Source organism: Hyperolius riggenbachi, chromosome 2, assembly GCF_040937935.1.
Source record: "Hyperolius riggenbachi isolate aHypRig1 chromosome 2, aHypRig1.pri, whole genome shotgun sequence".
NCBI classification, from domain to species: domain Eukaryota; kingdom Metazoa; phylum Chordata; class Amphibia; order Anura; family Hyperoliidae; genus Hyperolius; species Hyperolius riggenbachi.
The window spans coordinates 264,671,370-264,688,493 of NC_090647.1; the positions used below are offsets into that span (position 1 = coordinate 264,671,370).

At 44.1% G+C, this 17,124-nt stretch overlaps 1 protein-coding gene across 1 annotated transcript in view; it reads left to right on the forward strand.

Moving 5' to 3' along the window:
• LOC137544961 (multidrug and toxin extrusion protein 2-like) overlaps window positions 1-113 on the forward strand; it is a 113,354-nt gene extending 113,241 nt beyond the window's left edge. The window contains exon 17 of the mRNA XM_068266059.1: window positions 42-113. Within this exon, the coding sequence (XP_068122160.1) occupies window positions 42-113 (72 nt within the window). The remainder of the gene's footprint in view (window positions 1-41) is intronic.
• Window positions 114-17,124: the final 17,011 nt, after the last annotated feature.

The following is a 17,124-nucleotide window of genomic DNA, read 5'->3' on the forward strand; positions in this document are numbered from 1 at the left end:
GTTGCTTTTTTCTATAAGCTTACTCCTTATTGGTATTGCAGTTAAAATGCTCACAAACAAACGGTAAAACTGGAACCAAGAAGGATTGCTTCATACTGAAAGAGGAACTGTAGTCAGGGGCAAATCCAGGATTTTTCAAGGGGGGATTCCTGAAAGGTCTCCCTCAGCCACGCACAATACAGTATAATAATATGATAGGACATCATGCTGGATACACACAATACAATTTCCTGTCCGACTAACAGGATCTGACGATTATTTCTGACATGTCCGATATGCTACAGATCAACAACTGGAACGATCAGGAGCAGTTTGGATACAGATAATAGTGAGGACAGCCGACATTGGTAATGAAGGGGAAAGTGAAGCAGCAGGGGCACAGGGCTGTGCTTATACCTGGCACTGTGCTCTGTTAAGTTCCCCAGAGCTGCTCCATGCTCTCTACACACGTTGCTGCTACATCCAAAGTCATTTGTAGCCAGGAAAGAAAGGGGGCAGTGCTGTGAGCTGCAGGATGCTTGCAGATATTCTGATGTCTCAAAGTGTGCCTGTCCCCAGACACGGCAATGGCCCTGGCCTGAGAGGAGATTCTGGGCAGCTGTAATCCCCCCTGAACTTGTCTATGGTAGTGAAAACTGATGTATCTATCCTCCCTCGCTCCTCCTAAAAATTACTTTTTAGATATCCCGCAGTTTTATTTTATATTTAAATCTACTTTTTAAGTTTTTACGGTTTCATTGTCTTTGCTCAATGACACATTCAGTGAAGTATGCCAGAGCGAAAATGTATGAACTATTGACCCTTTTTATCTCTTTCCTGCTCTCAAAGGCAATTTTCTGCCAGGATAGTGTTTTATGGTTGTCAATCGTTATCAGTGTGGGTTACGCTATAGTCTGACCCAGTCCCAACCCAGACAAAAACTGCCACTTGCGTTCCTGATGAAAAGGGAACACAGCCTGATTATTTGTATGCGTGGCACTATACATAAACATGTCACCTCGTGCATCCTTTAACAAGCCAGTTCCCAAAAAAATTAAATCAGGATGATGATTTCATCACCTGGACCAGTCCTATATTTGTAATTCTTTATGTAAATATGCACATGGGAATTCATTTTAATGCATGTATATATATTACAAGTTGTAGATGCTAAGTTATACTACAAGATATAGACATATCAGCTCATCAGTCCCCATTTCAAATGTAATCTTCCCAGGAAATGCAGTTCTAAATCTTGGACTTAGCTTAAATATTACATCACATCTGTCATGACAAATTTATGAAAGCTGCCATTTAGTCTTGTTTCAAACAAGTCCAATCCTGCCTTGTCCTGTCAGTTTTTGACAGTTGGCATCAGTTTTGTATGTGTTTCTATGGCTGTGTTCACAGATAGGCGTGCATGAAAAAAGGGTGCAGTGAAAAAAGGGCCCACCTAGATAAAAAAAATGGCGCGGGTGGATAATGAAATCTCATAACGAGAAACATTGTTATGTAATTTAACAATACAGCTTAACCCAACCCTACTCTCACACAGAACCCTCCCCTGGTGCTGCCTAAAACTAACCACTCCCCTGGTGGCGCCTAACCCTAATTACCCCCCCCCCCGGTGGTGCCTAACCATAAACCTCCCGGTGGTGCCAAACCCTAACCACCCCCCTGGTGGTGCCTAACCCTTACCCACCACCCCTGGTGTTGCCTAAAACTAACCGCCGCCCGGGTGGTGCCTAACCCTAACCACTCCCCGTGGTGTTGCCAATTCCTAACCACTCCCTCTGATGAAACATCCTTTTACACATAGAAACGATAATATCTTTGATAATGTAAAATCTGTACACATAAATGAAAAAATATGACAAAAACTATGAGGTTGCAAGCTTCTAAAACGATAACTACTTCAAAAACCATAATGTTCTAATGTTGTTAACAGTATTTTTCGCGACACCCTTTTTTCTGCTTTTTTTTTGCCATTTTAACGATAATTGCATTAAAGTGTATGGCGGCGCCCTTTTTGTCCTCCCTCGTCCTGCTCCCTTTTTTTCCTGCTACCGTAAAATCTGTACATACAAACGAAATATTATGACAAAAACTATAACGTTGCAGGCTTCTAAAATGATAACATAGTTCAAAAACTATAATGTTCTAATGTTGTTAACGATATTTTTCGTGGCGCCCTTTTTCTGCTTTTTTTTGTCGTATTAACGATAATTACATTAGAGTCTATGGCGGCATCCCTTTTTGTCCACCCTCGTCCTGCGCCCTTTTTTTCCTGCTACCCATAAATCTGTATATTTCCGGTACAGTCCTGTCCTGTTAGTTTTGTATGTGTTTCTATGGCTGTGTTCAAACATAAAAGGTGTACATTTCTGGTCTGGTGCTGTCCAGTCCTGTCAGTTTTGTATCAGTTTTCTATAGGTGTGTTCACACATGAAAGTGGATATTTCCAGTCAAGTCAGGTAAAACTGAAAGAAAACTGATGGAAAACTGACAGGACAGGACAGGATTGGATCGGAAATGTACAGATTTATGTGTGAACCAAGTATTAGGCCTCTTGCACACTACATGCGATCCTGATTTTTTTATAGGATCCAATTTTTGATTCCGATTACACAAAGTACTGCATGCTGCTATGTTTTTTAATCGGAATCAAAATCGAAATTGCATTTAGTGTGCAAGAGGCCTGACACCCATGCTAGTTTACTGAATGCAGTATACATCCTCTGTCTGTAACCCTTTGTAGTTCTTTCGTGTTGAACAAATGTGAAAATCAGGTGTTCTAATAATTTTAATATGCATACCTGTTAAAATTAGTGAATCTGAAAATATGATCACACTATGGGCTTTATTCACTAAACCGTGATAACTCAAATATCACACCTTATCAAAGATATCACACCTTGTCCAAGTTAATGCGCCTTAAAAGAGTAGCATAGCGAGTGCTACGAACCTGCAGGGGCTCAGGGCAGGACGAGCGTCATTGTCAATTAGCAGGAATAAGTTTGTAGCGCTCGCTGTGCTACTCTGATAAGGCGTGTTAACATTGATAAGGTGTGACATCCTTGATAAGGTGTGATATTTGAGTTATCACAGTTTAGTAAATCAAGCCCTATGTATTTTATTATATATATACTGTATAGATATATATATAACCAATCCTGCCATTGTGTCTGCAAACTAAAGTAGAAAACTTATTTCCAATAACAACGAATAAAAAAAGGTTTACAATTTTTTACCTTAATTTTTTTGCAATTTTCTGTTATAATTTCAACAAACAATAAATCTTGACGAGTGCATCCGTTCTATTCACCACATGATGGTATACAAACATTGCATACAACAAAATTGGTCCTTATGTCCAGAGGCCCATATGCAGCGTGGGTGTCCTGGGCCCATTAGGGTTCTTTTACCTAGAACCCCAGATTCTCTGAACAAGAAAATGTAAATCGATATATCGTCTAGCATGGCAGTCATCTCTCAAACCTTCTAACTATATACATTATTATACAATTGTGGTCCAGCAATGCCGTCAGCCCAACATAAGTAAATAGATGGTCTTATCCTCTCAGATTTCAAGTTTCCGCAAATATCCACCTGTCTTCTGCGTCAAGTACCATGTGATATTCTGCAAAGGGGTGTTTATACTAACAATTTGCTCCCTGGTGCATTCCCTCTCTATAACATTTCTCTATGTTTTGAAGAACTTCTTAAAGAGAGTCTGAAGCGAGAATAAATCTCGCTTCAGACCTCATAGATAGCAGGGGCATGTGTGCCCCTGCTAAAACGCCGCTATCCCGCAGCTTAACGGGGGTCCCTTCACCCCCAAATCCCCTCGGTGCAGCGTGGGAGCGCTTCCTGGTTGGGGAAGGGCTAACCGCCGCAGCCCTGCCCCACGCGCGTCTGAAAGCGCGTATCTCCGCCTCTCCCCCGCCCCTCTCAGTCTTCCTTCACTGAGAGGGGCGGGGGAGAGGCGGCGATGCGCCGCTGATAGACGCGACTGGAGGCAGGGCTGCAGCCGTTAGCCCTGCCTCCAGGAAAAGAAAACTCACGACCAACTTTGCGACCAAGTCTTGCGGGGGTGGGTTTGGGGGTGAAGGGACCCCTGTTTAGCCGCGGGATAGCGGCGTTTTAGCAGGGGCACACATGCCCCTGCTAACTATGAGCTCTGAAGCGAGATTTATTCTCGCTTCAGAGTCTCTTTAAGTGAGTGCTATTTCTCTCTTTCAATATTTAAGCTTTCTAGGTGTATAAGGTATCCCAATGTCTCCCAAACTACCCCCCAAAGTAGGCACTGTAGAAGATAGCCAGTGTCTAAGTAGAAGTTTTTTTAGTAGCCAAGCGCCTTATCATGGCCGGCTTTTGACCTGAGCGACCGGAGCAGTTGCTCAGGGCGCCGGCTTCTAGAGGTGCACACGTGGCATTCATCTACACTGGACTGGCCCTGGCCGCATTTCTACCTGGCTGTGGGCTCTGAGTCAGTCTATGGTTGCTGCAAGTAGCTCCACCTCTGGCCCCCATCCCGCTGCAACAATGGGGTCAAAGACTCCAGGAACCTGCTGCCTCTTGTAGAGCATGTGTAAGCCATGCATGCCAGTAGTGGCATCCCTCGCTCACAGGGCATGTCTGATTAGATGGCTCAGCTTGATTCAGTGGGGGATGCAGGCTACTCGGGTGCTGCGCAGCTCAAATTAGATACTTGTCACACCTGAGTCCTGGCCACCTTTTGTCCCCAGCTTCACAGTGGACAAGTCAAGGAGAAAAGTAAGGTTCCCCAACTGTCTCCCGGTTGGAGAAGGGGGAGGGGGGGCAGTCAGGGGTGCCTATATATACACTAAAGGGGGGATCTGCCTAAATACACTAAAGGGGATCTAACTATATAGACTATTTATCTGCCTAGCCTATATACATTAAAAGGGTGATCTGCCTATATACATTAAATGGGGGGATGGGATCTGCCTATATACACTTAAGGGGGGGGGGGAGGTATCTGCCTTTATACACTAAAATGGGAATCTGACTATATACACTATAGAGTGGGATATTGATAGCACTTTTTCACCAACTTTGAGGTACGTTTTCAATTGTAAAATGCTGGAAGGTTATTTTAAAAGGAAGATGAAAATTATCTCCTGGGCGAACCCAGGGGAAAAGGTGGAATTGCATATGGGCCTGTGTGTGTGCGTGCGCGAAAAGGATGAATGGGGAGGGGGCACCAAAATATCTGGTTTCGCTCAGGGCACTGTGAAACCCAAGGCCGGCCCTGAACCTTATGTTCAAACCTGGACAGAGACTTCATTTGATCTTTCTCTAAGAAGTCGGGACCATGTAAAAGACAAAAGAAGGGGTGAGGGATCTTGCATTACCTTGAATCTTTTTGTATCATATTTAAGGTGGCCATACACTGGTCGATTTGCCATCAGATCGACCAACAGATAGATCCCTCGCTGATCGAATCTGATCAGAGAGGGATCGTATGGCTGCCTTTACTGCAAATAGATTGTGAATCGATTTCATGCTGATTTCAGCATGAAATCGATTCACCGTCTGTGGAGCTGCCGCTGCCACCCCCCCCGCCAGCTATACAACATTACCTGCTCCGGCCGGCGCGAGTCCCCTGGTCTCCGCTGTCTCTTCTCCAGCCTGGGCTCCTCCAGCTTCACTTTACTTCCTGCCGGGGGAAGTTTAAACCGTAGAGGGCGCTCTACTGTTTAAACTTCCTGCCGGGACAGGAAGAAGTGAAGCCTGCTGGACTCGGAGCACAGCGCGGAGACGGAGCAGCGGTGACCAGGGGACTCACGCCGGCTGAACAGGTAATGTATTGCCGCTTTATTGCGTCGGGCATCGGGCATTTGAACGCCCCTATCGACGCATTCCCAACCCACCATCGATCGAGCGAAATCTTCCACACGGACAGGAGCGTTGTGAATCGACGGGAACGATCGATTTCGGACGGAAATCGATCATTCGGTCAGAGTTTGTGCGACGATTTCACAGCCGATTCAATCACAGTGATCGAATCGGCTGTGTATCGGCGGGAAAATCGGTAAGATTATGGGCCCCTTAAGAGTCTAATTCCACACATGTTGTATGGAAAGACATAGCGATAACATATGGTTATGGTCTGGTGAAGAAGAAGTACACATCCAGTCAATTCAGCAATGGACTCGGGATGCTTATAAGGGCCTCTAATGGGTATGTATGCTCTATGTATAATTTTATACTACATTTACCTCCAATCAGCACTTATGACGCTTTCAATGCTTCAATAATAGATTCCTGGACCTTCTCTAACAGGATTGCACCCAGAGTAGCCCATTTAGAAAAATATTCATAAAAACCCTTCCTTACTTGTCTATCCCTGACAAAGAGAAGAGCCACAAAAGCGACGGTTTGCCTCCTTGATTAGCTAACATATCTTCAAAGCCCTGCACCACAGGAAGTTTACCCTGTTTCTCCCTACCGCTGACACAAAGTAATTTTTAAGCTGAGCATAATAAAATGAGTGGCCTGCCAAAAAGGGATACATTGCACTAGCTTCAGAAATAGCTAATCTAATAGCTCTCTCAGCAGTTAACAAAGAAGACAGGTGACCAATCCCACACTCCGATCATTGTCCAAACACAGCATGCATATTACCTGGAATAAAAGCAGGGTTTCCCACCAACGTTGCTCTTGGGGAGAATGGTCCAGATAAGTTAAATAGCTTTCTAGTTTCCCTCCAGGCCAGTATAGTGTCTTGCAAGACTAAATTACATACAAGCATACCTCCCAACTTTTTGAGATGAGAAAGAGGGACATTTAAGCCACGCCCCTGCCACACCCCTAGTCACGCATACCATAAAGATTTCATAAGAAAAATATGTTTTATAATTCAAATCACACTTGTCCTTTCTATCCAGGTTCATTTTCCTTCATATTAACATTTTAAAATTAGTAGTATATCAAATTAAAGTATGGGAATAAAGTTTAAAGTCAAACACATTTTTTTGTAGAGAAATATATATATTTACATAGAAAGAGGGACAAAGTCCTGAAAGAGGGACAAATGAGAAGGAAAGAGGGACAGGGCTCCCAAAGAGGGGCTGTCCCTCCGAAAGAGGGGCAGTTGGGAGCTATGTACAAGGATACAAAGATGCAAGCAAAGTGAGATAGTTTGGTGTGGAGGATACCTGTTCAAGACCAGGGGGATGCTAACCCTGACTCTAATGAAACATTTGACCCACATCACCCAGCCAATCCCTAACATGACCCACATCACCCAGCCAATCCCTAACATATCCCATATCACCCAGCCAATTCCTAACATGTCAGAAACAAAGAAGCGAGATTATAGCCTCGTACATCATGGATATTGAACCCCGTTGTCTCAACTGACTTTTCAAGCTTGGCCAAAGCAATCCTAGGTTTTTTATGCAACCATAAAATTTTTACAAAAGTGGTTTCTAGGGATTTCACATCTTTATGTCTCAGATAGATACAGAACATTTATATTGCGCTTTTCTGCTGGCAGACTCAAAGCGACAGAGCTGCAGCCACTAGGACATGCTCCATAGGCAGTAGCAGTGTTAAGGAGTCTTGTCTCCTACTGAATAGGTGCTGGCTTCCTGAGACGAGGTGCGAACCCAGGCCTCCTGTGTCAGAGGCAGAGCCCTTAAAGGACACATCCGAGCTGTGCAAAAATAAAAAAAAATCCACTTACCTGTGGTTTCCTCCAGTCCCTGCCAGCTGTTCTGTGCCTTCGACGCAGCTCCGCTCACTGCTGGTGGTCCAGGGTCCCCTTCGGCGCAGGATGTCCACTGCGGCTGTGTGAGCGGCTCTCAGAGTCGCACTGACATCATCTGGACTGTACTGCGCAGGCGCAGTAGTTTTGCACCTGCGCCGCACAGTCCGGATGACGTCAGCGCGACCAGTGTGCCGCACGCTGGAGTGCAGGAGAAGCCGACCCAGAAGCCAACCTCGCAAGGTCAGCTTCTCCACCGGAGGGGACGGGAGCCACCGGAGCTGCGGCGAGGGCACAGGACGGATGCAGGGGGCTGAAAGAAACCCCAGGTAAGTGGATTTTTTATTTTTAATGTGCTCGGAACCTTCCCTTTAACAAGTACACTGTCCAGCCACTCTCACCATCATAGGAATTTTCTGGAGAGGTTAAAGCAGATGGGCAAAGCTAATCACTTTAATTAAATATATTCTGCCAGTTAGTGACATTGGGAGTTGCACCCACCGTTGTAGTTCTGATTTAATCTTATCAATAGTAGGGGTAAACTTTAGCCTGTATAATTGCCCGGAGACCCTTGGCATTTTAACCTCCAAATAGGTGATAAATTCAGTGACCTGTCTAATTCCTATTTCACTAATCCATACCATATGGGCCTCTCGTTTGGAGAGAAAAAGCAACTCACTTTTGTTCAAATCCTGTTTTGGATTAGACAGAAATAGTAAAATGTCATCCACAAATAAAGCAGATTTTACATCCATATCACTGTCAGCAGACACATTATTGCCAAACACACTGGTCTCACTGCTGGAGGCCCTCCCTCCCTCCTCCAAGCAAGGTCCTTATATCATTTGACTCAGTTGTCTGCCTACACTAATTAGTTATGGGACAGCTGCTACACACTCTGCTAGGGAGATTTTAATTAGCCTTCTACTCCCTTCTACTTATTACCTCCTCCCTCCTACTGGAGGGAGGAGGGTCTCATCTGCCAGGGAATTATACTATTTCAAAAACCAGTTTACATCATACCATGGCTGGGAATCGAACCCAGATCTCACTGTGTGGTGGGCAAGTCACCCTAACCACTGTACCACTACAGTAGTAACTGAAGCTGGCCTAAAATTTACCATTTATGCTCAATGCAATAGAAACATTAGGTTGCTTAAAGGGAACCTTAACTGAGAGTGATATGGATGTTTCCTGTAAACAATACCAGTTGCCTGGCAGTCCAGCTGATCTTTGTGACTGCAAGAGTGGCTGAATCACACCCTGAAACAAACATGCAGCTAATCCAGTCTGACTATAGTCAGAGAGCACCTGATCTGCATGCTTGTTCAGACGCTGTGGCTAAAAGTATTAGAGACACAGGATCAGCAGGCGATTCAGGCAACTGGTATTATTTTAAAAGGAAAAATCCATATCCTTCTCTGTTTAGGTTCCCTTTAAGGATTTGTAGCATAAAAGCCAACTCACATTGGCTGGGATTTGAACCTGGGTCTCACTGTGTGGTGGGCAAGCACCCGAACCACTGTACCACAACAGTACTAACTGAAGCTGGCCTAAAATTTACCATTTATGCTCAATTCAATAGAAACATTAGGTTGCTTAAAGGGAACCTTAAATGAGAGTGATATGGATATTTCCTGTAAACAATACCAGTTGCCTGGCAGTCCAGCTGATCTTTGTGACTGCAATAGTGGCTGAATCACACCCTGAAACAAGCATGCAGCTAATCCAGTCTGACTTCAGTCAGAGCGCCTGATCTGCATGCTTGTTCAGGGGCTGTGGCTAAAAGTATTAGAGACACAGGATCAGCAGGCGATTCAGGCAACTGGTATTATTTTAAAAGAAAAAATCCATATCCTTCTCCGTTTAGGTTCCCTTTAAGGATTTGTAGCATAAAAGCCAACTCACATTGGCTGGGATTTGAACCCGGGTCTCACTGTGTGGTGGGCAAGCACCCTAACCACTGTACCACAACAGTACTAACTGAAGCTGGCCTAGCATTTACCATTTATGCTCAATACAAGAGAAAAAGTAGACAAGACAAATAACATTTATATCACACTTTTCTCCTGGCGGACTCAAAGCACCAGAGCTGCAGACACTAGGGCATGCTCTATAGGCAGTAGCAGTGTTAGGAAGACTTGCCTAAGGTCTTCTACTAAATAGGTGCTGGCTTACTGAACAGATGAGCTTAGATTTGAACTCTGGTCTCCTGTGTCAGAGGCAGAGCCCTTAACCATTACACCTTGCAGCCACTGCTTACAGATATGTAGCCAGACATGGCCTTGTCTTTTGTGTTCAACAGTTGTCAAGAGAAAAATTAGACAAGATAGCAGTGTTAGGAAGACTTGCCTAAGGTCTCCTACTGAATAGGTGCTGACTTACTGAACAGACAGAGCTGAGATTTGAACTCTGGTCTCCTGTGTCAGAAGCAGATCCCTTAACCATTACACCATGCAGCCACTGCTTACGGATATGTAGCCAGACAGGCCTTGTCTTTTGTGTTCAACAGTTGTCCAAAGAGAACCCCAGATAGCCAGGTAGATTCATATCTCTCTCTCTCTCTCTCTCTTTCTAGTAGGGATGGTCACCGCTTTCCGAGGTATTGTATTTTTGAGCATTAATAGATTGAGCATAAATGGTACATGCTAGGCTGGCTTCAGCATGTAGGGTTGGTGAGAGAGAGAGAGAGAGATGAATCTACCTGGCTATCTGGGGTTCTCTTTGGACAACTGTTGAACACAAAAGACAAGGCCATGTCTGGCTACATATCCGTAAGCAGTGGCTGCATGGTGTAATGGTTAAGGGCTCTGCCTCTGACACAGGAGACCAGAGTTCAAATCTCAGCTCTGTCTGTTCAGTAAGCCAGCACCTATTCAGTAGGAGACCTTAGGCAAGTCTTCCTAACACTGCTACTGCCTATAGAGCATGCCCTAGTGGCTGCAGCTCTGGTGCTTTGAGTCCGCCAGGAGAAAAGTGTGATATAAATGTTATTTGTCTTGTCTACTTTTTCTCTTGTATTGAGCACCAAATGGTAAATTTTAGGCCAGCTTCAGTTACTACTGTTGTGGTACAGTGGTTAGGGTGCTTGCCCACCACACAGTGAGACCCAGGTTCAAATCCCAGCCAAAGTGAGTTGGCCTTTATGCTACAAATCCTTAAAGAGAACCTAAACAGAGAAGGATATTGATTTTTCCTTTTAAAATAATACCAGTTGCCTGAATCGCCTGCTGATCCTGTGTCTCTAATACTTTTAGGCACAGCGCCTGAACAAGCATGCAGATCAGGTGCTCTGACTGAAGTCAGACTGGATTAGCTGCATGCTTGTTTCAGGGTGTGATTCAGCCACTCTTGCAGTCACAAAGATCAGCTGGACTGCCAGGCAACTGGTATTGTTTACAGGAAACATCCATATCACTCTCAGTTAAGGTTCCCTTTAAGCAACCTAATGTTTCTATTGCATTGAGCATATATGGTAAATTTTAGGCCAGCTTCAGTTACTACTGTTGTGGTACAGTGGTTCGGGTGCTTGCCCACCACACAGTGAGACCCAGGTTTAAATCCCAGCCAATGTGAGTTGACTTTTATGCTACAAATCCTTAAAGGGAACCTAAACGGAGAAGGATATGGATTTTTCCTTTTAAAATAATACCAGTTGCCTGAATCGCCTGCTGATCCTGTGTCTCTAATACTTTTAGCCACAGCCCCTGAACAAGCATGCGGATCAGGTGCTCTGACTGAAGTCAGACTGGATTAGCTGCATGCTTGTTTCAGGGTGCGATTCAGCCACTATTGCAGTCACAAAGATCAGCTGGACTGCCAGGCAACTGGTATTGTTTACAGGAAACATCCATATCACTCTCAGTTAAGGTTTCCTTTAAGCAACCTAATGTTTCTATTGCATTGAGCATACATGGTAAATTTTAGGCCAGCTTCAGTTACTACTGTAGTGGTACAGTGGTTAGGGTGCTTGCCCACCACACAGTGAGACCCAGGTTCAAATCCCAGCCAAAGTGAGTTGGCCTTTATGCTACAAATCCTTAAAGAGAACCTAAACAGAGAAGGATATTGATTTTTCCTTTTAAAATAATACCAGTTGCCTGAATCGCCTGCTGATCCTGTGTCTCTAATACTTTTAGGCACAGCGCCTGAACAAGCATGCAGATCAGGTGCTCTGACTGAAGTCAGACTGGATTAGCTGCATGCTTGTTTCAGGGTGTGATTCAGCCACTCTTGCAGTCACAAAGATCAGCTGGACTGCCAGGCAACTGGTATTGTTTACAGGAAACATCCATATCACTCTCAGTTAAGGTTCCCTTTAAGCAACCTAATGTTTCTATTGCATTGAGCATATATGGTAAATTTTAGGCCAGCTTCAGTTACTACTGTTGTGGTACAGTGGTTCGGGTGCTTGCCCACCACACAGTGAGACCCAGGTTTAAATCCCAGCCAATGTGAGTTGACTTTTATGCTACAAATCCTTAAAGGGAACCTAAACGGAGAAGGATATGGATTTTTCCTTTTAAAATAATACCAGTTGCCTGAATCGCCTGCTGATCCTGTGTCTCTAATACTTTTAGCCACAGCCCCTGAACAAGCATGCGGATCAGGTGCTCTGACTGAAGTCAGACTGGATTAGCTGCATGCTTGTTTCAGGGTGCGATTCAGCCACTATTGCAGTCACAAAGATCAGCTGGACTGCCAGGCAACTGGTATTGTTTACAGGAAACATCCATATCACTCTCAGTTAAGGTTTCCTTTAAGCAACCTAATGTTTCTATTGCATTGAGCATACATGGTAAATTTTAGGCCAGCTTCAGTTACTACTGTAGTGGTACAGTGGTTAGGGTGCTTGCCCACCACACAGTGAGACCCAGGTTCAAATCCCAGCCAATGTGAGTTGGCTTTTATGCTACAAATCCTTAAAGGGAACCTAAACGGAGAAGGATATGGATTTTTCCTTTTAAAATAATACCAGTTGCCTGAATCGCCTGCTGATCCTGTGTCTCTAATACTTTTAGCCACAGCGCCTGAACAAGCATGCAGATCAGGTGCTCTGACTGAAGTCAGACTGGATTAACTGCATGCTTGTTTCAGGGTGTGATTCAGCCACTATTGCAGTCACAAAGATCAGCTGGACTGCCAGGCAACTGGTATTGTTTACAGGAAACATCCATATCACTCTCAGTTAAGGTTCCCTTTAAGCAACCTAATGTTTCTATTGCATTGAGCATAAATGGTAAATTTTAGGCCAGCTTCAGTTACTACTGTAGTGGTACAGTGGTTAGGGTGACTTGCCCACCACACAGTGAGATCTGGGTTCGATTTCCAGCCATGGTATGATGTAAACTGGTTTTTGAAATAGTATAATTCCCTGGCAGATGAGACCCTCCTCCCTCCGGTAGGAGGGAGGAGGGAATAGCTTGAAGGGTAGAAGGATGGGATGAGGGAGGTGGGGACCCACAAGAGGCTAATTAAAATCTCCCTAGCAGAGTGTGTAGCAGCTGTCCAGATTCATCTTTCTTAATTGCACTATAGCCTTTTTGCCTCTCCTCTTGCTGGTATACTATGTCTCACCTCCATATTCGGTTACCCCGCTCAAAGAGGGCTTATCCTTCATAATGAGATACCCTGGGGTCCCCGCACTATGGATGGGGGACTTCAACTCAGTCAAGAATCACAAATACGACAGGTTCCCCCCGCAAATCGATAAAGAAACCTCCTTTTCCCTATTTTTAAACGAAATAAGTATGCTAGACGTATGGACTCATTTGCGCCCAGGGGAACCAGGTTTTACTTGTTCCTCAGCTACGTACCATACCCTATCTCGCATTGACTTTGCCTTGGCGTCGCCTCATCTGCTCCATGGATATCACAAATTAAGCTATTACCCCGTTTGGTCTCTGACCACTCCCCTATACAGCTTTCTATACAATGGGGAACTTCCCCCCCCGCCCAGACTATGGAAATTGAATCCATTTTGGCTAGATGTCATTGGGGCAGATGAGAAGATGCGCAGAGAGATAAAAGAGTTTATACACATCCATAGAAATGAGGATATCAGATTACTAGTATGGGAAACCTTTAAAGCATACCTGAGAGGTATCCTTATTAAAGCGGTCTCTTCCCATAAAAAGTCAAATATACAAGAGGAGCAAAAACTCCAGAAGCAGGTATTATTCCTTGAACAGAAATACCTTCTGGATCCACAACCCACTAATTACGTGAGTTGGCAACGGGCTATTAGAAACCTTGCCCTGCACCATGAAGAAAAGGCCAAATCCTCACTTTTTTTCCAAAAACAGACATACTGTGAGCAAGGGGAGCGCACTGGTACCCTTCTAGCTAAAATTTCACGCACTTATGCAGCACCCCCTGTAATTGCATCTATTCTAGACAAGGCAGGTGTTGAGGTGCGGGGCCCAGAAATCGTAAACTCCACATTTCGGGAATACTATAATGATCTGTATCAAACTAAATCACCAGCAACTCAATCAGATTCCGAGATATTCTTATCTGAAATTAATCTTCCACGCCTTTCTCCTGAACAACGTGACGTACTAGACAAACCCTTCACCATGGCTGAGCTCGAAATGGCAATAGCTAGCTTCCCCTCCAAGAAAGCCCCTGGATTGGATGGTATCCCCATTGAAATATATAAAAGATTCTCCGAGGAACTATCGCCCCTACTCTTAGAAATGTATGAAGCTGCCTTTGAAAACACCACATTACCTCCTTCAATGCGTGAGGCCCTAATAGTAGTGCTCCCCAAGCCTGGGAAGAACATACTTTTATGTGAATCTTACAGGCCCATATCTTTACTTCCGGTTGATGCTAAAATCCTGGCAAAGCACTTACCATTAGACTTAATGCTGTAATCTTGGGCCTAGTTTATCCTGATCAGACGGGTTTCATGTCTGGCAAGAACACAGCCATAAACATTCGGAGGCTTATGGCAAACCTTCAAAGTGCACACAGTAATCCAGGCCAGAGAGCGGTAGCCTCGCTTGATATGGCTAAAGCTTTTGATACCGTTGAATGGCCATACCTACAAGTGGTTCTTGCTAGATTTGGATTCGGTGACAGATTTATGAAATGGGTACAAATACTATATACAAACCCCTGCGCCCGCATATGCACAAATTCCTGGGTCTCTGAGTCCTTCCCCCTTGAAAGAGGTACGAGACAGGGGTGCCCCCTGTCCCCTCTTTTATATGCTTTAGCAGCTGAACCCCTCGCATGTAGAATCAGAGATCATCCAAACATATGTGGTCTTCTTACTCCTCATACACACGAGAAAGTATCCATGTATGCGGATGACACCATCTTATTTTTGGCTGATACGGGCTCCTCTCTTGACCTAGCACTAGATGTAATCCAGGAGTCCGGGTATTACTCAGGCCTTCAGCTAAACAAAGGTAAATCAGTAATCTTACTCATAGATCAGCCTGACCCAGAATCTCCTGTACCTACCCCACCATTGCAAATTGTAACATCATTTAAGTATTTGGGAGTTGCCATCTAGATCCTAAGCAATACAGTATATACAAAATGAGGTATACCCTCTTCTTCAGCTGGTCAGAGATAAGAGCAGATCCTGGACCAAACTTCCCCTCTCAGTAACTGGTAGAGTGAACCTCGTAAAAATGATCCTTCTCTCCAAAATGTTATATGTCCTGCATCATTCTCCAGCATATATTACCCAACACTTTTTTAAACGCTTAAAGAGACACTGAAGCGAAAAAAAATGATGATATTATGATTTGTATGTGTAGTACAGCTAAGAAATAAAACATTAAGATCAGATATATCAGTCTAATTGTTTCCAGTACAGGAAGAGTTAGGAAACTCTAGTTGTTATCTCTATGCAAAAAAGCCATTAATCTCTACGACTTTCAAAGTCGTGGAGAGGGCTGTTATCTGACTTTTATTATCTCAACTGTAAGTGAACTAATTACTTTTCCTCTGGCAGAGGAGAGTTCATTAGTTCACAGACTGCTCTGAAAGAATCATTTTGAATGCTGAGTGTTGTGTAATCTGCACATATTAGAGAATGATGCAATGTTAGAAAAAACACTGTATACCTGAAAATAAAAATATGAGGATATTTTCTTTGCTGCTAATCTTCTAGTAATTATTCATAGTACACAACCAATTCACTATATCATATATTTTTTTTCGCTTCAGTGTCTCTTTAAGGTCATTAATACTTAGTTTAGTATGGAATAATGGGCGAGCGAAATTACGCTATACGCTAATGCAAAACCCCAATGGTGAAGGTGGACTGGCCCTACCCTCATTTCAAAAATACTATATTGCGGCACAGTTACAGCAAATAGCAGCATGGTTTTCCTCAGATATGTCTTATAACCCAGAATTATATAGCCATAATAGGGACCCCAGATGCGCTTCCCTTGCTCTAGACCTTATGCGGGGTAGTCTACCTCATGGCCCAAAATCACATACCCTTCTTGACCAAGCAACTAAAGTATGGCAGTGGATCCTCCGATACTTCCCTACCACCCAAACGGAATCCCACCCCCCCCTTTGGAATAATCATCACCTCCCCGAATTCATGGGCCTCCCTGATGTCCACCTCTGGGTGTCAAAGGGTATAGTCTTCCTGGGTCAGTGTAACGATCGGTGTAACACAGAGAGGGTGTGATTATTGGTGATCTGCAGTATCACCGAGAATACAGATATATACCCGATTATTAATGATCTGCAGTATCACCGATAGTCAGATATATCTCTAACCTCTGGACACCTGAGTAAGATGAGTGTTTGGTGCAACTGTAATACTTTGAGGAGAGCACCCATATTGAGGGTGCAAGGCAGTAAGAGATACTGCCCAAGAGCAGGCTCCTTCCAGAGGCCTGAGGCTCCCCAAGGGGAGGAGTCAGGCAGAGAGTGGGAAGGACCAGAGTGTGAGTGACACCAATGGTGGAGTGTCACTGACAGATCTGTGAACTATCTCTAAGCAGAGGAGATAGTTCTCGAGGTCGGACAAGCCAGGTCGGCAACAGAAAGACAGATAAGATACAGAGGAAGAGACAATACAGAGTCCTAAGGCAAGCAAGGTTTGGCAACGGAGTATCAGATATAGCGAAGCACCAAATCAGATATCAGAAGAGAGGTCAGGAAAGCAGAAGGTCATAACAAATAATCAACAATGTCTAGTCTATACAGTGGTGTGAAAAACTTTTTGCCCCCTTCCTGATTTCTTATTCTTTTGCATGTTTGTCACACTTAAATGTTTCTGCTCATCAAAAACCGTTAACTATTAGTCAAAGATAACATAATTGAACACAAAATGCAGTTGTAAATGATGGTTTTTATTATTTAGTGAGAAAAATAACTCAAAACCTACATGGCCCTGTGTGAAAAAGAAATTGCCCCCTGAACCTAAT